This window comes from Aquila chrysaetos, chromosome 11 (genome assembly GCF_900496995.4).
Source record: "Aquila chrysaetos chrysaetos chromosome 11, bAquChr1.4, whole genome shotgun sequence".
In the NCBI taxonomy this organism is placed as follows: Eukaryota; Metazoa; Chordata; class Aves; order Accipitriformes; family Accipitridae; genus Aquila; species Aquila chrysaetos.
The window spans coordinates 13,504,719-13,518,726 of record NC_044014.1 but is presented as its reverse complement, the minus strand read 5'-3'; the positions used below and the strand labels follow the sequence as shown (position 1 = coordinate 13,518,726).

The 14,008-nt window shown below is 41.8% G+C and overlaps 1 protein-coding gene across 1 annotated transcript in view; it reads left to right on the top strand.

Moving 5' to 3' along the window:
- The window catches only part of SORCS3 (sortilin related VPS10 domain containing receptor 3), a 238,111-nt gene that overhangs the window by 183,471 nt on the left and 40,632 nt on the right, over positions 1-14,008 (top strand). The window contains exon 15 of the mRNA XM_030030909.2: positions 13,571-13,688. Within this exon, the coding sequence (XP_029886769.1) occupies positions 13,571-13,688 (118 nt within the window). The remainder of the gene's footprint in view (positions 1-13,570; positions 13,689-14,008) is intronic.

Genomic DNA, 14,008 nt, shown 5'->3' with positions numbered 1-14,008 from the left:
AATTGTTACCCCTGCCACTTCATCTCCTGTGCTAAGCAACTCTCCAAACCTACATAAAGAGAAATAAACCTTTTTGCTTCACAGCCCTGCAGAGCTTTGCTATCATTTTAGCAGACTCATTATGTGTGTGTGTGTGTGTGTGTGTGTGTGTGTGTGTGTGCAGACACTCATTTATAGATGGGGATCATTAAGTTTGTCTGTGCTGAAAAATATATATTTATGTAGACACACCCACATGTGTGTATATAAATATATATGTGTTTCTATGTATGTATACTTAATGATCCATATATATATCCATGTATGCATCATTGAGCATTAACGTTTTCACTGAGAGGATTTAATACAAGCTGGTCTGCCAACATTGCTGTGACTGCTGCCCTTGGCTATGTGTATGTTAGAAAATGTTCCTGGTTGAAAATGAACAGGTTATGAGCCCTGGCCCTTTCTAACACCTTCTCATTTACATGGTCATGCAGCTTTACCAGAGATGAAGTGGGAGCATTTTTTTTCCAGGAGACCCATAAAATTACTGGCAATCCATCACTGGGTGACAGAAGAGTGGGGCAGAATGAATAAGTAATTGAGAATTGTGGGAAAAGGTGAGATGAGTGCCAGGAGAGGTTTGAAGTGAGAAAGAGAGCATTACGAGCACAGGCCATACTGAGTCAGACTAGAGGTCCCTCTAGCTCAGTTTCATGCTCTAACAGTGGCAGGTAAAGGGTGCTAAAAATATATATTAAAAAAATTTATCATTCCCTTGTACACTTTTCTCATTTACAGAGATTTGCAAATAAGGCACTTAGCCAAACATAATATTCTTCATATTTCTAAGACATTCATAATTTTTTCTACTTTTTGAGTTTGTTTTCCCCTAAATCCCTTTAAAAATTTAGCAGTCACATTATAGTGTGGCCAAGAGTTCCACGAGTTAACTCTTAATCTGAAGAACTGACTGACTTGTGGAAGACATCAGCAAAGTATGTACAAAGTATGAAGGCAACGTGGACAGATTCTGATTAGCACTCAGCAGAGATTCAACAGACTAAGTATAAGAGAGGGGCAATAGCTCCCAGGTCCAAGCTCCCACCGAGTTCAAAATTACATGGGAGCCAAGAGTCATTTTCCTGTCACTTTCTGATATGGTGATTATCATCTTTCTTGTTTAAGCAAGGCAACATTCACTGCCTTCTGCTCAAGTCTTGCCGTCACATTTAAAAGCTGATACAGGAAAGAAAATTACAAGCTGACACAATGTCCTTGAAAGATTCTGCCCCTTTGCGTAGGGGTAGGGAGCTACAGATCTGCCACATCTGAGAGGCTGTGCTGAGAAAAGTAAGGCGAAACCAGAGAGGTGATAGCAAGTAGTGCCTTTGCTGGGATGTGGTCAGAGGAGCTGGTCTTCTCCCTGCTGGGCCAGCCTTTGCCCTCCCCAGTTGGCATCCCTGCTAGCTAGCAATCTCAGCAGACAAGAGGTGAGTGGATGGCAGAACCACCAAGAGAGTGTTTTTCCTAGAAGGAGTTGAGGTTCTTGCCCAACATGCACAAAGACACAGACACAGTGTTCTTCAATTCCTGTGGCCCAGCAGAGGCCTTCAAACTCTCCTGCCATCGATCTGGTGTCTTTTTACTTCTTGAGAAAAAGAGAAAGAAGCTGTCTGAAAAAAAGACAGATTTTTTTTCTGCACCTTCTGCTGCTGCTGAGCTCAACAGAAGATTTGGTGAAGAGGGAATCTGGAGGAAAGATTTAGCCGGAGGTCTGTAGAAAGCTAAATCCAACTTGCAGCTTCCAGAGCAGAAAACAACAGAAGGGATCATGCGTTGTGGCTGTTGTGATGAAGGATTCTATCCTTATTTATCTTTACTTCTTTTGGGAACCAGGGCTGACCAGCCAGCCTGTGCATATTCTCAGGCCTACCAAAACTGCGGGGTTTTTGAAAGATTGTAGGGCAGATTTCAAAAGCTGGTTTATCCAAGTTGCGTAGGTACCGTTAGATAACTAGAAAGGAGCAGTAGGTTTTAATTGTTGTCCCCATTGTGGTTTTATCTCGCATTTCAATTTTCCTTTCTTTTTATGTTTATTGCAATATCTGGTTTTGGTGTGACCATCTTTGTTATCGGCTATGGATTTTACTGCAAGGCTCTGATATGACCTTGTGAGTTCATTGCACTGTCCGCACTCATGGGGCTGTGCAAACTGCAGTGTGTAAACCTAGATAAGGACTCTTCAGAATAGGATCCATGAAATTAAAATGAATCTGTGAAAATAATGACTGCACACAGAAAGAAAAGTAAAATTTAAACTTGATCTGAGAACAAAAATTACAAATATAATTATTAAGTTAGGAAACCAAAATGATTGAGAGGATATTGACATTTGCTATAGTGAGCTGTATTCCTGTATCATCTGATCTAATTTCAAAACCTTCTGGAAATAATGAATAGCTGGGACTTTGCGAGAAAATGATCAATCTGCTAATGCCATCAAGTGACTTTACAATGGACAAGAAAATGTGTGTTATAGGAATTCCCATTTTATCCCAGCAGATGATCAGTTTATACCCTGGAGTAAGACAGTTGATTACCCATATCATTATCTTCATTTGCAAGACTTAAAAACATTATTAACGATCACAGATTAATCAGTGTCACTTCGTCCTCCCATCTCCCTCCCTGCCAGAAGAGTACTCTATTTGTTAGCCTTTGGATTGCTGCATGAATTCACCTAAACAGTCCACAGAGGCACAATATTGATTGTGCTGCTGATACTTGCAGTATGAGCTGAGGTCTTTCTGTGGCACCTGAATAGACAAATCAGGTGATGAGAACGTCTGCTTAGAGTAATCTTTCTCAGACAGCATCGTGTGATTTATTGGGCGTTAGGAGGAGGATGTCTGTGACCTGAGATCAGTTCCCAGCAGTTGCGCCATGTACTCAAAAGATTCCTGGCAGAAGCCATAACACATAGTGAAGGCACTGGGCTCTGTGGCATGTGTTGTCTATCTTTGGCTTTCTGGGGCAAACATTACTCTCATGGCTGTCAAGTGCTATTTATGGACAGTAGATAAAATATTATGCTAAAGAAATCTACATCGTTAGTTGTATTCCACATGTAGGGAAATTGAGGCAGAACAAGGGACATGCCCGTGGTCAGTCACTCAGCAGACTGTCATGGGGAGAGCTCGGCACTGAATCAGGTCTTCTGAGTCCTAGATGAGTACCCCACTGTGCAGACTTTTCCCATTCCTTAGGGGGAAGGACATGCTAAGTCATGTCTGTAAAGCTCAGACAAGGTGAGTGGAGAGGTAAGCATGTGCAGGGAGGAGGTCTAGAAAAACGTGTGCTGACTGGAGGCTTTTATTCACTGAAGAGAATAAAAAAAGCCCTTCGCAGAAGGAGCTAGAATGAACAGCAGGCTGATACGTGATTTCTTTTCCCTAAGTAAAAGGACAGGTTTTGCCTGATGACAATACAATCCAGATTTTCTCATCTAGAGGCTAACGTGCTTTGTTTCTTGTGCTTTTAAGTAAGGACAGATGGGTTATAGGTCCTGTGCTGTCCTTCTGCTAGCAGCTGGGCTGAGCTGTACAAAGCACTCAGGCCTGGTGTGGGGTGCACACATATGTTCCTCAGTCTTTCACCTTTCCGTTAGAGCAAGCCATGAAATATTCTGGTGCCCTGATCCCACCAGCCCTCAGGGGACTGAGAAACCATATGCCCTCAGCACCTTTTCAGCTCAGCCTGACCCTGATCCTGCATGGAGCAGAGGGTGGTACAGCACACCAGTTTTTCTGGGAGCAGGGAAGGCTCAGCGCTGGGTTGGCTGCAGAGTTCACTCTAAAAGATTTTTCATCATTGGGCTGCAGTGAGTGGTGGAGAGCAACTCTCCAGAGGAGCCATACTATAGTCTGAGGAATCTTACATAGTTCAGGTAGTGCTACAAGCCTTTATTCCCAAGGAGAGCTTGTCCTTGTATGGTCATTGTATATGGTTTCCTTGTTTCATGATCCCTTTGACCCAAACCTGTGAAAATTCCCCCACTGTAACTGGTCAGCCACCTCGCCATGCTGTTTTCCAGCCAGGTACAGATCTCGTCCCCTCTTCTGAGCTGCCTTCTCTCTGATACCCTGTGCCAGGCAAAGCTCGTCACCCTGCTCCACCACAAACTGCCCCTGTCATGTGTTTGGAGCTTACCTGTTCTGAGCAGTGGCTTCCACGTTTGTGTTGGACATCTCTGGTTGGAAATCCGCTGATTCATAGGATGAAAGATTGAAATGACTGAACATGCTGTGTTACCTAGCTTCTGGCAAAGGACCTGCATCTGTTGCGACCACAGACCCATTAGTGGAGGAAACACTCAGATTGCTGGTACCTGCCAGTATCTTTTCTAGAAGAGGGAGGCAGCATCTTCAAGTTTCAAAGCCATCAGAAACTGGTTGTCTTTGAGTGCTTCGAAGAAGAGAGAGAATGCTTCTGAAAAACAGCATTAAAAATTAACGTCCTTTCCCAACCCCCTTCCCAGGTGTCTCACACTCCCTTTCATGTTGCTGGGATTTCTTTTGAAGCAATTGTCATGTAAAGTGGTTTGGGAACATTGGCAATAAATTTTTTAGAGACCAGATTTCAAAAGGTTTGGTTTGTCATTCAATAAGTTCTTATTTTGATAGCACTTTGTATTTTTTTTTTTAAAAAAAAAGAATAATAAAAAAAAATCCCTGTCTTCCCCGTTGCCTTGTACAGCATTTGTGCAGCTAATGGAGAAATCGAGCCCAAACTGTAGGGCTGCTTCGTAATTATACGTTCTGCAGATCACTTACTAATTGCACTTGGCATTACTTGCTAACTAAAAGATCATGCTGTACCATGTCATTTGCAGTGGTTTTCCTCTTCTGCTGGCACTTTAAAGGAAGTGCCCATTGAGCTGATGAATAATCATCCCAAGACTGTTTTCCAAAGCTGAGGGAAAAGGGTCTGCCATGATTGTACTGCAGGATTCTTACTGCAAGATTTTGATTTTTCTCTGTATTAACAGAAACTCTTCCCCTGCCCATCTCCTCTGTCCCTCCTGAGCTGGAATCTGGCAGTGGTGCAGCTTTCCATGACCAGTTCAATATGGATTGCTAGTCAGTGAATCTGGCCAACACTTTGAATTTCTCTTCTGTGGAAAATCTCCATGTCATGACATTCAGTTTCACTTGGAAGTGGAAATAAACCAATTCCTTCAGATTTCATCTGCATGAGAAATTCTGTGAAATTCTGGTTTGACCCTTCCCCTTGGGAAACAATACAGACCAAGATTTTCTTGAACAAATTTGTCATCATGCAAGCTGCTGTCTGCTGCCAGTATTTTCTTGGTAGTTTCACTGCTGTTGTTTTTTCTCCCTCTGAATAGTAGCAGTAGAGCAAGGCCTTATATCTGAGATGATCTATGGGAATTACACTAATTCGTAACAGCTGAAAATCTTGATCCAAATGGATGGTATATTTTATTTGGAAGAAAATGCATCTCTTCTTTCTAGAAAAAAATGCCATTTTTCTTACTCTCTATCCACAGACAGAAGTACAGCAGCCCTGAATCATCACCCAGTTGCCCTCAGGCTACTGTTCTAGTTAACAGATCAGCCAAAAGCAACTGAATTAAAAGCTCCAAAGTGGATCTTAAAGACAGTATTTATTGTTTAGGAAAAAAATTAGACAGTGTTTTTTGTTGGCAATTGCCTGCCTTTCCAGTGTCATCTTTCATCTTTTATGTTTCCTTTGTTTCCAGTCTCTTGCTCCCTGCATCATCTTGCCAGTCATGAGACAGTATAACTCTCACTTTCCCTCTTCCACTCTCCCTAGTTGCTGATCTGTGTCTCTTTCTGTTAGATTCTACTTTGTTGTCTCAGTCCCTTTCCATCCAATTTCCATGTAAGTAGTGACCTCCTTTAATGCTAATTCCATCTAAACCCTAATAAAAAACAAGCAGGAGGTTACACAGCCCATTTGGTTTTCTCTAAAGTCATGATTTATGTTTAATTCATGGGGAAATAGCTCATCTCTCACTCCCCATTCATAAAACCTAACCCTGCCAGCACAATTTGCAACTGTTCCATTGCTGCTTGTGTGGTTTGGGCCCTAAAAGCTCAGCCTGCACATAGGAGCTAGTCTTGCTTTACTACTACTTTCTTACAGAGAGATGGCTTCAGATCCAGATTTCATAACAGGCCCTCTTTTTTGTGTGAAATTGTCAGCATTTTCTTTTATTGTCTCAAAAGCTATAAATGTCAACAAGTGATGGAGGTACATTTATGTACCAAGTCCTTCTGTAAGTGTGCGCACTGAGCCAGGATCTCTAGCATAGGCTCACCATTTTCCCAGGTAATGTAGGACCAGCGTAGCCTGGCTAGTGGGGAGAAAAATCCAAACCAAATCGAGGCAGTTATGGAGGTGAGAGAACCTTGTACAGGGACATAGTCAATTCTCAGCTAGGACTAATATGTTTGGCTGGATCTTGACTCTTTCTGCTAGGCCATCCCCCCATCTCTGGTCTGTTACCCAGCACTCTGGATCAGACAAAATGGCAGCAACTGGTTTGTGTTGCCTCCATATATTCATGCCATGCTGATGCTGAACTAATCAGTTCTTCTGGAGCACGGAGCACTGTGGTATAAAGTACAATAACCGACAGCAAACCCCAACTCAGATCTGGCTAGGCTTCTTAGCTCCATCCTAGTGCTGGTTGTGTAAATGCCAGAACAGGTCTTGCAGAAGAGCTTTATTCTCCAAGCTTGCCAAGAGCCACAGGAATGGAAATGCAGAGCTTAAACATATGCAGGCTTTACCTGGCAACTGCTCAGGTCCACATCTACACAGCATGTCAAAAGTTAAGTGGCTTTAGAGTTCATGAGAGCAGACCAGCCAAATTTGAATAGCTCTGGTCCTTGACTTTTGCACTGACAAGTCCAAATTGATGCTGTATGGACCTAGCCTGAGTGACTATGAGTCAACCCATCTGATATCTATCCAAGCTGTTTGTAGAGAGGAACTCTCCAGTCTTTGCTATGCCACAGAGCTCTGCTCATGAAACCACATTGGTGATATTTGCTGGGAAGGGAGGTTCACCTTGGATACCTGGTTAGCTATTAAAATTGCAGCAGTAGCAACATGTGCTTCTCTTTGCTGGACATCAAAGAGAGAATAAGCATGTTCAGTTATGGTGGATTAACCACTCAGTGATCCTGTAGCTGTGATTGACCAGATCTGGGGCTCCCCCTGGTTTTGGTGAGAGAACTTCACACCCTCCAGGGGACTAGAAAATAAACACACACTTGTTTCCCTGCCAGGAGGTGCTTCTTCCAAGTTGTGCTTCATAGCATTTCTTGGGTTCACCCATTAAATAACTGCTTCTAGTACTACCTGTTAGAGGCACGGATGTAAATAAAGAGGGATTTTAACTGAGATCAAATGGAATCTTGCTTGACTTTCTCCCTCTACATTCCGACAACAAAAGCACAGATTCAGGCCAGCTGAAGCATTTACTGATTTGGGTGATTTTACTGTTGGTGATTTTTTGCTTGCTAAGACACTTTCTCTGCAAGCATTTTTCTTTTACAATAAAAGGGGAAAAAAAAAGCAAGGTTGGTTTCAGGCTTTCCTAAATGAAACAGTCTATTTATGATGACACTGCAATTAGCTTTTCTTTCAGTATTATCAATTAGAGTATATATTTGGCTCTCATTCTATCTAGCTTTCTGTTGATCCATCTATCTGCTTGTGTAGTTCATCTCAAAAGGTGCTGTCTATTAAGTATATTATATTTTTTGCTTGTATTTTATTTTTAGGTATTCAAAATGCTTAAAACTTAAACAGTCTATTCTGTAGGGCCTAATCTTGTTAAAATCTGACTTCAGAGGCCCCCAGGGTACTTTGTGAGAAGCAAAATGAGGTACCTTTTCATCTCTCTCACCTTGTTGATGTCCAGTGGAGGAAAAATGCTTTAGAAAGGAGGGTACATTTGATGTTTTGTGTAGTGAAGATGACCTTATCAGCTGCTTCCTTCCTTTGTATCCTCAGTCATCTGTCTCACTGATGGGCACAGCTGAGGACAGGAGGCGTTACTAGAGATTTTGAGCATAATCTCCCATTACATGCTAAGGAGCTAGGCTGACTAGTGAAGATAAAAGTCCTCCATCTATATCCAGACCAGACCAGCCAAGTACAGACAGCTTCAATGCATGCTTGCTCCATATAATGTCCTGCCAGTTTACTTCAGAAATGATAGAAGGGGACTTGATTTAGGCATGAGAAAACATTTGCATTTCCATGCTTGGGCAGCTCATCTGAAACTGCCAGCAGGGATAGATCCAGACGGATACAGCTGATGCCTTTCCTGTGAGCAATACAGGAGGCTATTACTTGAGAAGATCTATTTCTCATACACTAGGCAGGGACAGGGATTGAATCTATGGACCAGAGGTGGATGAGTTGTTATCTTGTGACCCTCAATTCATTCTGTTGACCTGTCAGGAATGAGCAGTATTGAATTACATAAAAAGCACAACTATCAACAATGCAAGGAATGATAAGGCAAAAGCAATCCAATTTGAGAAGAGAACACTGTATAAATGTAAAAAGCCTTTTAAATAGTTTCTATACAAGGTTATCCAGTCAGTATATACTGCATTTGCAAGTTATTGTGTATTTAAAAAATTAATGAAAGATATAATTATAGCAGTATTACCAATGACCTTTTGCAAAATGACTCCATCATGAATCTGTAGCCATTTCAGAATTGTTTTCCAGGTTCCTAATAATTTTTCTGCTAATTAATGACATCCAGCCCTGGCAATAAAAGCCTTGCCTTGTTTCTCCAAAGAGGGGATTGGGAAGCATTTTCTGGTTTCCTAGCAATGGTTTCACTGTGAGTTATGCATAGAGCCAGTTGAGAAGATGCTGTTCTATTAGCTAAGATTTTATGTGGAGTTTTAACTGCTTACTCTGAGGGACAGAACAAAATCTATCCTGTCTAAAGCCTGTAAATTACCATTCTGTGGCTCAGGTTGGAGAACCTTTGTTAAATTGAGCTTAGTCAGAAAACTGACTCTGTCTAAATGCCATCTGGGCTCTTGTATTTATTGCTTCTCAAGGACTTCAAGATCAGACTGCTTAGATGGAAAAAAATCAAAGCATACTTTTTGTATTGGCTTCACAGAGTTGGACCTTGAAAACCCAGCTCCATTCTTTTGTCTTCTATCCTTGCAACAAGTAATTAAGAGCTTTCAGTTGGACCATGGTAGACAAAGTTATTGAGGCAAAATTCATAGTATTTTATGCCCCCTTCCCCCCTGTATCATCTTAATAGTTTAGCTATATTTATTAAAAAAATCCACCTCCCTAATTTAGTGAGCAGACACTAAGTAAATGAGAAACAAAGGCACATGGGGATCAGATAAGTTAAATGAGATGATATCTTCAAAGCAATGTGAGGATTCACCAGTTGAGTAGGGAAAAATAAACTCCCACCAATCTCTTTTTCCATCTCTTTCCTTGGGACTTGTTTTGTCCAGCCACACTGGATACAGAAATCCAGATGTACATACTGGAGCACTTAATGCTAAGCACTTACTGATAGCTGAACTCCAGCAGTTTTAAGATGTTGCATCTCTCTGCTGTTTGCCTGACCCTCTGTGTTGGGCCTAGCCACCCCAGAACAGATATGGTGGGGAGAGGTCTTGTATATGCATCTTAGTCACTATGGAAAAATATCCAGTGATGTAGTTTACGGAACTGATGAAAGCAGGGTTCAGCTGCAATACCTGATTTTGCTCAGTCAGGGTTTGTTCCCTGTGATGGTTTCTTTAGCCCATTTTTAATTCCACAAAAGAAGAGGGTTTTCATCACTTTTCAAGGAAAGGTGTTTGAGAGTCCGGTGGAGCCCCATAGATAACATAACACTCTCTTCCATCCTTTATGCTTGCTTACTTTCATAGAAGTTTCAAATGCACAACAGAGTCATCTTGAAATGTAACATAACCTTCATCATGTTGGCTGGTCAATCAAAAAGTGCTGTAGGTGTCAGGGATGCATTTATTATTGGTGAGCAGTACTCGCAGGGTCTGATTGCTTGCTAGCTTCTCTGCATAGGAGCAGCTCTTATCTCTGAAGGCTGCACCGCAATGGTTGATCAGGCTTAAGAAGCTTTTTATTAGGAAGGCGGGGGGAAAGTTACTACTTTAGGAATCAGGTGACCCAGAACCATCTCTGCAGCACAGAGGAAAACATCCCTCTGTTCACATTCCTCTAATTACATTTAGTGTAGTATTGTTTCCATCTAAATTATAGCAATTATATACAAAGATCTTCTTTGAAATCATTTAATTAAAGAGGAGCTAATGCTCTGTGCTTTTGGAATGCTAATATATTGCCTTCCACTTAGGAAACTTTGTTTTTTTCCATTAATTATCATTATCATGGAAAAATTTCAGTGACAGAGGGATTTTTGGCTTATTTTAATAGATTTAAAAAGCAAGTGGTTCTGGCGATTTTTGTAAAGCACCACGAAGCTTTTTGATCTCTTTCTGGACAGTTAGCTAAGGGTCAATCTGAGGAACAACATTTTCCTTGAGATGCATTGGCTGCTAAAGTGTTTGATTTCTCCGGCCCTGTTATCTTCAGGGTTCAGACAAGTGTTTGTGTTTGATTATGTTCTCCCCTCCTCTTGCTATGTTTTCTGTGTATTAAACACCCAGGTCAAATCCTGAACTGGTATAAATCTGCTGGACTAAATGATTCCTGCCTGCTGAGTTGCTGCTTTGCAGGAATGACATTTCAGTCATACATCGCATCCAGGACAAACAAGATTCATGGGAGAGCTGCCCAGCTGTGCAATAGTACCATGACCAGACGTGCACTCTGTAAGAGTATGTGCTGAAAGCAGTTGTAGTGTAAGAGCTGGTGGGATTTACTCAGTACCAAGGGAAAGTGTGGAGGGGAACTGGAGTCAGAACTCCTACTTGAGTACAGCTTCGGAGGTCTTCTGCATACCCCCTCTGTGCTATTTCCCATTCCTCCCTTCTCCCTCCTTCTCCCAACAAGTGCCCTGGCACCCCATATTGCTATGGTTTCTGTGGGTTGGTCTTGGCCCAGGATGTGCCTTCTGTGTTGAGGAACAGGAATTGCAGTTTCTTCTGTAGCTTTGCCTGAATGTGGTGCTGTTTTGTAGTGCTAATACCCCACAATTAGGACTACACTAAGAAATGTTCTGAAGAGTGAGCAACAATCTACCTAATAAATCCATTCCACCACACAAGTCCTTCCCCACCTACTCATTTCTAGCCTGTATATGCATTTGTCACAGGTTCTTATTGTATTGTATCCTCTCCCCGTCAGCTTCTTGGAGCTTGCCTCTGCGAGGCAGAACTTGGATATAGAAAGATGTCCACAGTAAACCCACGACTCCAGGCTTTCAGATCCACCCCCCCCCCCCCCCCCTTTCTGTCCCTGATACCCATGAGCTGAGACAGGTCTAAATGGGAGAACATGACTGATTCCTGGATGGTCTCTGTTTCACAAACAACAGCACAATGCAGAGGAGTTTTGGTGCAGTCTACAGGAGGAGTCGTTTGGGCAGTGAGGGGAGAGCAAAGCCAACAACCCTGTGTGATTACAGTGTAAATTAAGATGAACTAGAGTAAGAAGGCCAGCACACTGGGGACACAGCAGGATCTGGATTGCAGATAGTGCTTGGAAACTCAATAGAAGTTTTCTCTTTTGTTTCTCGTTCACTTTCATAGGGAAATTTGTAAATCATCTGTCTCCCTCTTTCTTTTTTAGTCTGGAATAATTAAAACAACAAAAACTTTAATCTCATAAGTGGCTTGGGTAAAAATGTAGGTTAGTGAAAGATTTGGTATAATAAACCCCCCATTCTTTCTCTGCCCTCTAAATCTCGCAATAGGGGTGATACAATGACATTTCATAAGTGTCAGAAAAGATTTGAGTTTCAGTACGTACAGAATTTTTAAAATCTGGAACTTGTATTTTAGATGAGGTTTTAGTTTCTTTTATATATTCAAGGTAGCCAAGAAGTTGGCATGTTATAATGACAAATCAACTACATTGTTGTTGGTTTTTTGTTGTTTATGTGTACTGAGATGTTCCTCCTGCCAATAAGAAGCTGTAGTTTTGTTCATGGCTTTTGAAGTCTGGTCACCCATCCTAATCTCCTCCTATTACACACCTCTTTGGAAATCCAGCTGCAGTTGATTGAAAAGCTGCTCCTTACTGAGAAAATCACAGCTGGCCAAGGGAATAGGCTGTTACTTGATCAAAAACTGAACACCCTGCAGCACTCATGCAATGTTTCTGGATGGATGGAGTCTTTTGTCTGGGTACCTGGTGTTATTCATTAATTAAACCATGTTTTTGCTATGATTTTGCTTGCTTTGGTGAAGGTGTGAGTCTCCAACATGTAGACTCCCTTAGTATTTGTGGTGATGGTATTTGGTGATGTGTACCATCAGTGCTCATTGTTGCTTTGGTCCTTCCCTTCCAGACACTTAACCAAGCACATAGCTTTCTCTGCATGTGAAGGAGGGCCATATAGTTGGAATGGCATTTAGAGAGACTTGTGTTCAACAACCAGCTCTGCTGCCAACGTTCTGGTCCAAGCTTGTGCAGAACCCTCTGGTGCTATTCAATTTTGTATGATCTCTTTCATCATCCCAACTGTAACAGATCTGTGCCTGAGTTTTAAATTACAGCCTGAGTCCTTCCGCTATTTTTTGAGTGCTGACCCTTCAGCTCCAGCTGCTCCTGTATACTGCCTTACTCAGTACAAGCCCTGTGTTGCCCTGGAGTTGCATGGGAAAATGTGTGATTTTCATCCTGAAAATTAACTTATCACTTATTACTTGGCTAGATGAACGATGGAGTGTGATCAGTGACTGTTGATAATGAGTGACCTGCTCAAAAGAATTAAGAAAAAACTCTACTGATAGCCTTACAGTGGTGATCATTTATAATTCTACTCCTAGTAGCTGCAGTCAGCATTACACAGGTGGAAGGGATGCTGCCATCTTTGCAGGTTGCTTGCCTACAGTCCATATCCCAAATATGTTATTTCAGGTGTTTCTTTTACAATTCATTAAGTAGTAAGTTTGTGCAACACAAAAGTTCAGCAGTAAAGAAACTGAGTCAGCTAAGAAAGGCTTGATTTTGAGACAACCAAACCCATATATTCATCAGAATAACTCCCTTGACATTAGACACATTACTTTCTAGTCTGGTTGTTTATTGTTCTTGAGTGATACCTCACTGTCTGTATTAGACTTGGAGCCCATTGTGCTAAGTACTAGAGGCATGGAAGACCTTCCAACACAGGCTATAGAAGGGGTCAGAAAAAGGCTAAAAAATCCTAGGATGTTACAGGAACAGGAAAATGTTATTCATGACTGAATAGCATTTTCTGGCATCAAGCTCCAAGACTGTGTATTAGTTTCTGCAGCTGAGATTCATGAGAAATTATTTGCTTAATGGAAGCATATGTCTGGCTGACTCTGGCTCTTTCTTTTTTCTCTTCCACGCTCAGAGTTTTTGGGCACTTCAGTCTCCGTTCTGAATGGCAGCTGGTCAAGGTGGACTACAAGTCTGTCTTCAGCCGAAGGTGTAACAAAGATGACTACCAAACCTGGCATCTGCACAATCAGGTATTCCCGGTGTGTAGGGAGGGGATGATGGGACTTCCTTTTCCCATATTCTGTGTTGCCAGGTAGGAATGTACTTGTTCTTTTCAGCAGAGCATATGGATTTTTTGCATCCATCAAGTCACAGTTCTAACCTGTTGATGCTTTACTTCCCCTGAAGCGTGTGCATGAATAAACACAGGGCTGGTCTTCTCCAGGCAAGTTAGGGAGATTGTTAACTTCTCTTTGTATGAAAATATTCCATTGCACCAGCTGGATCTTTTTGCCCTCAGTGCTCAGGGCAATGTAAAACCTCACCTTGTGACTGAATTGTAGGAGACACT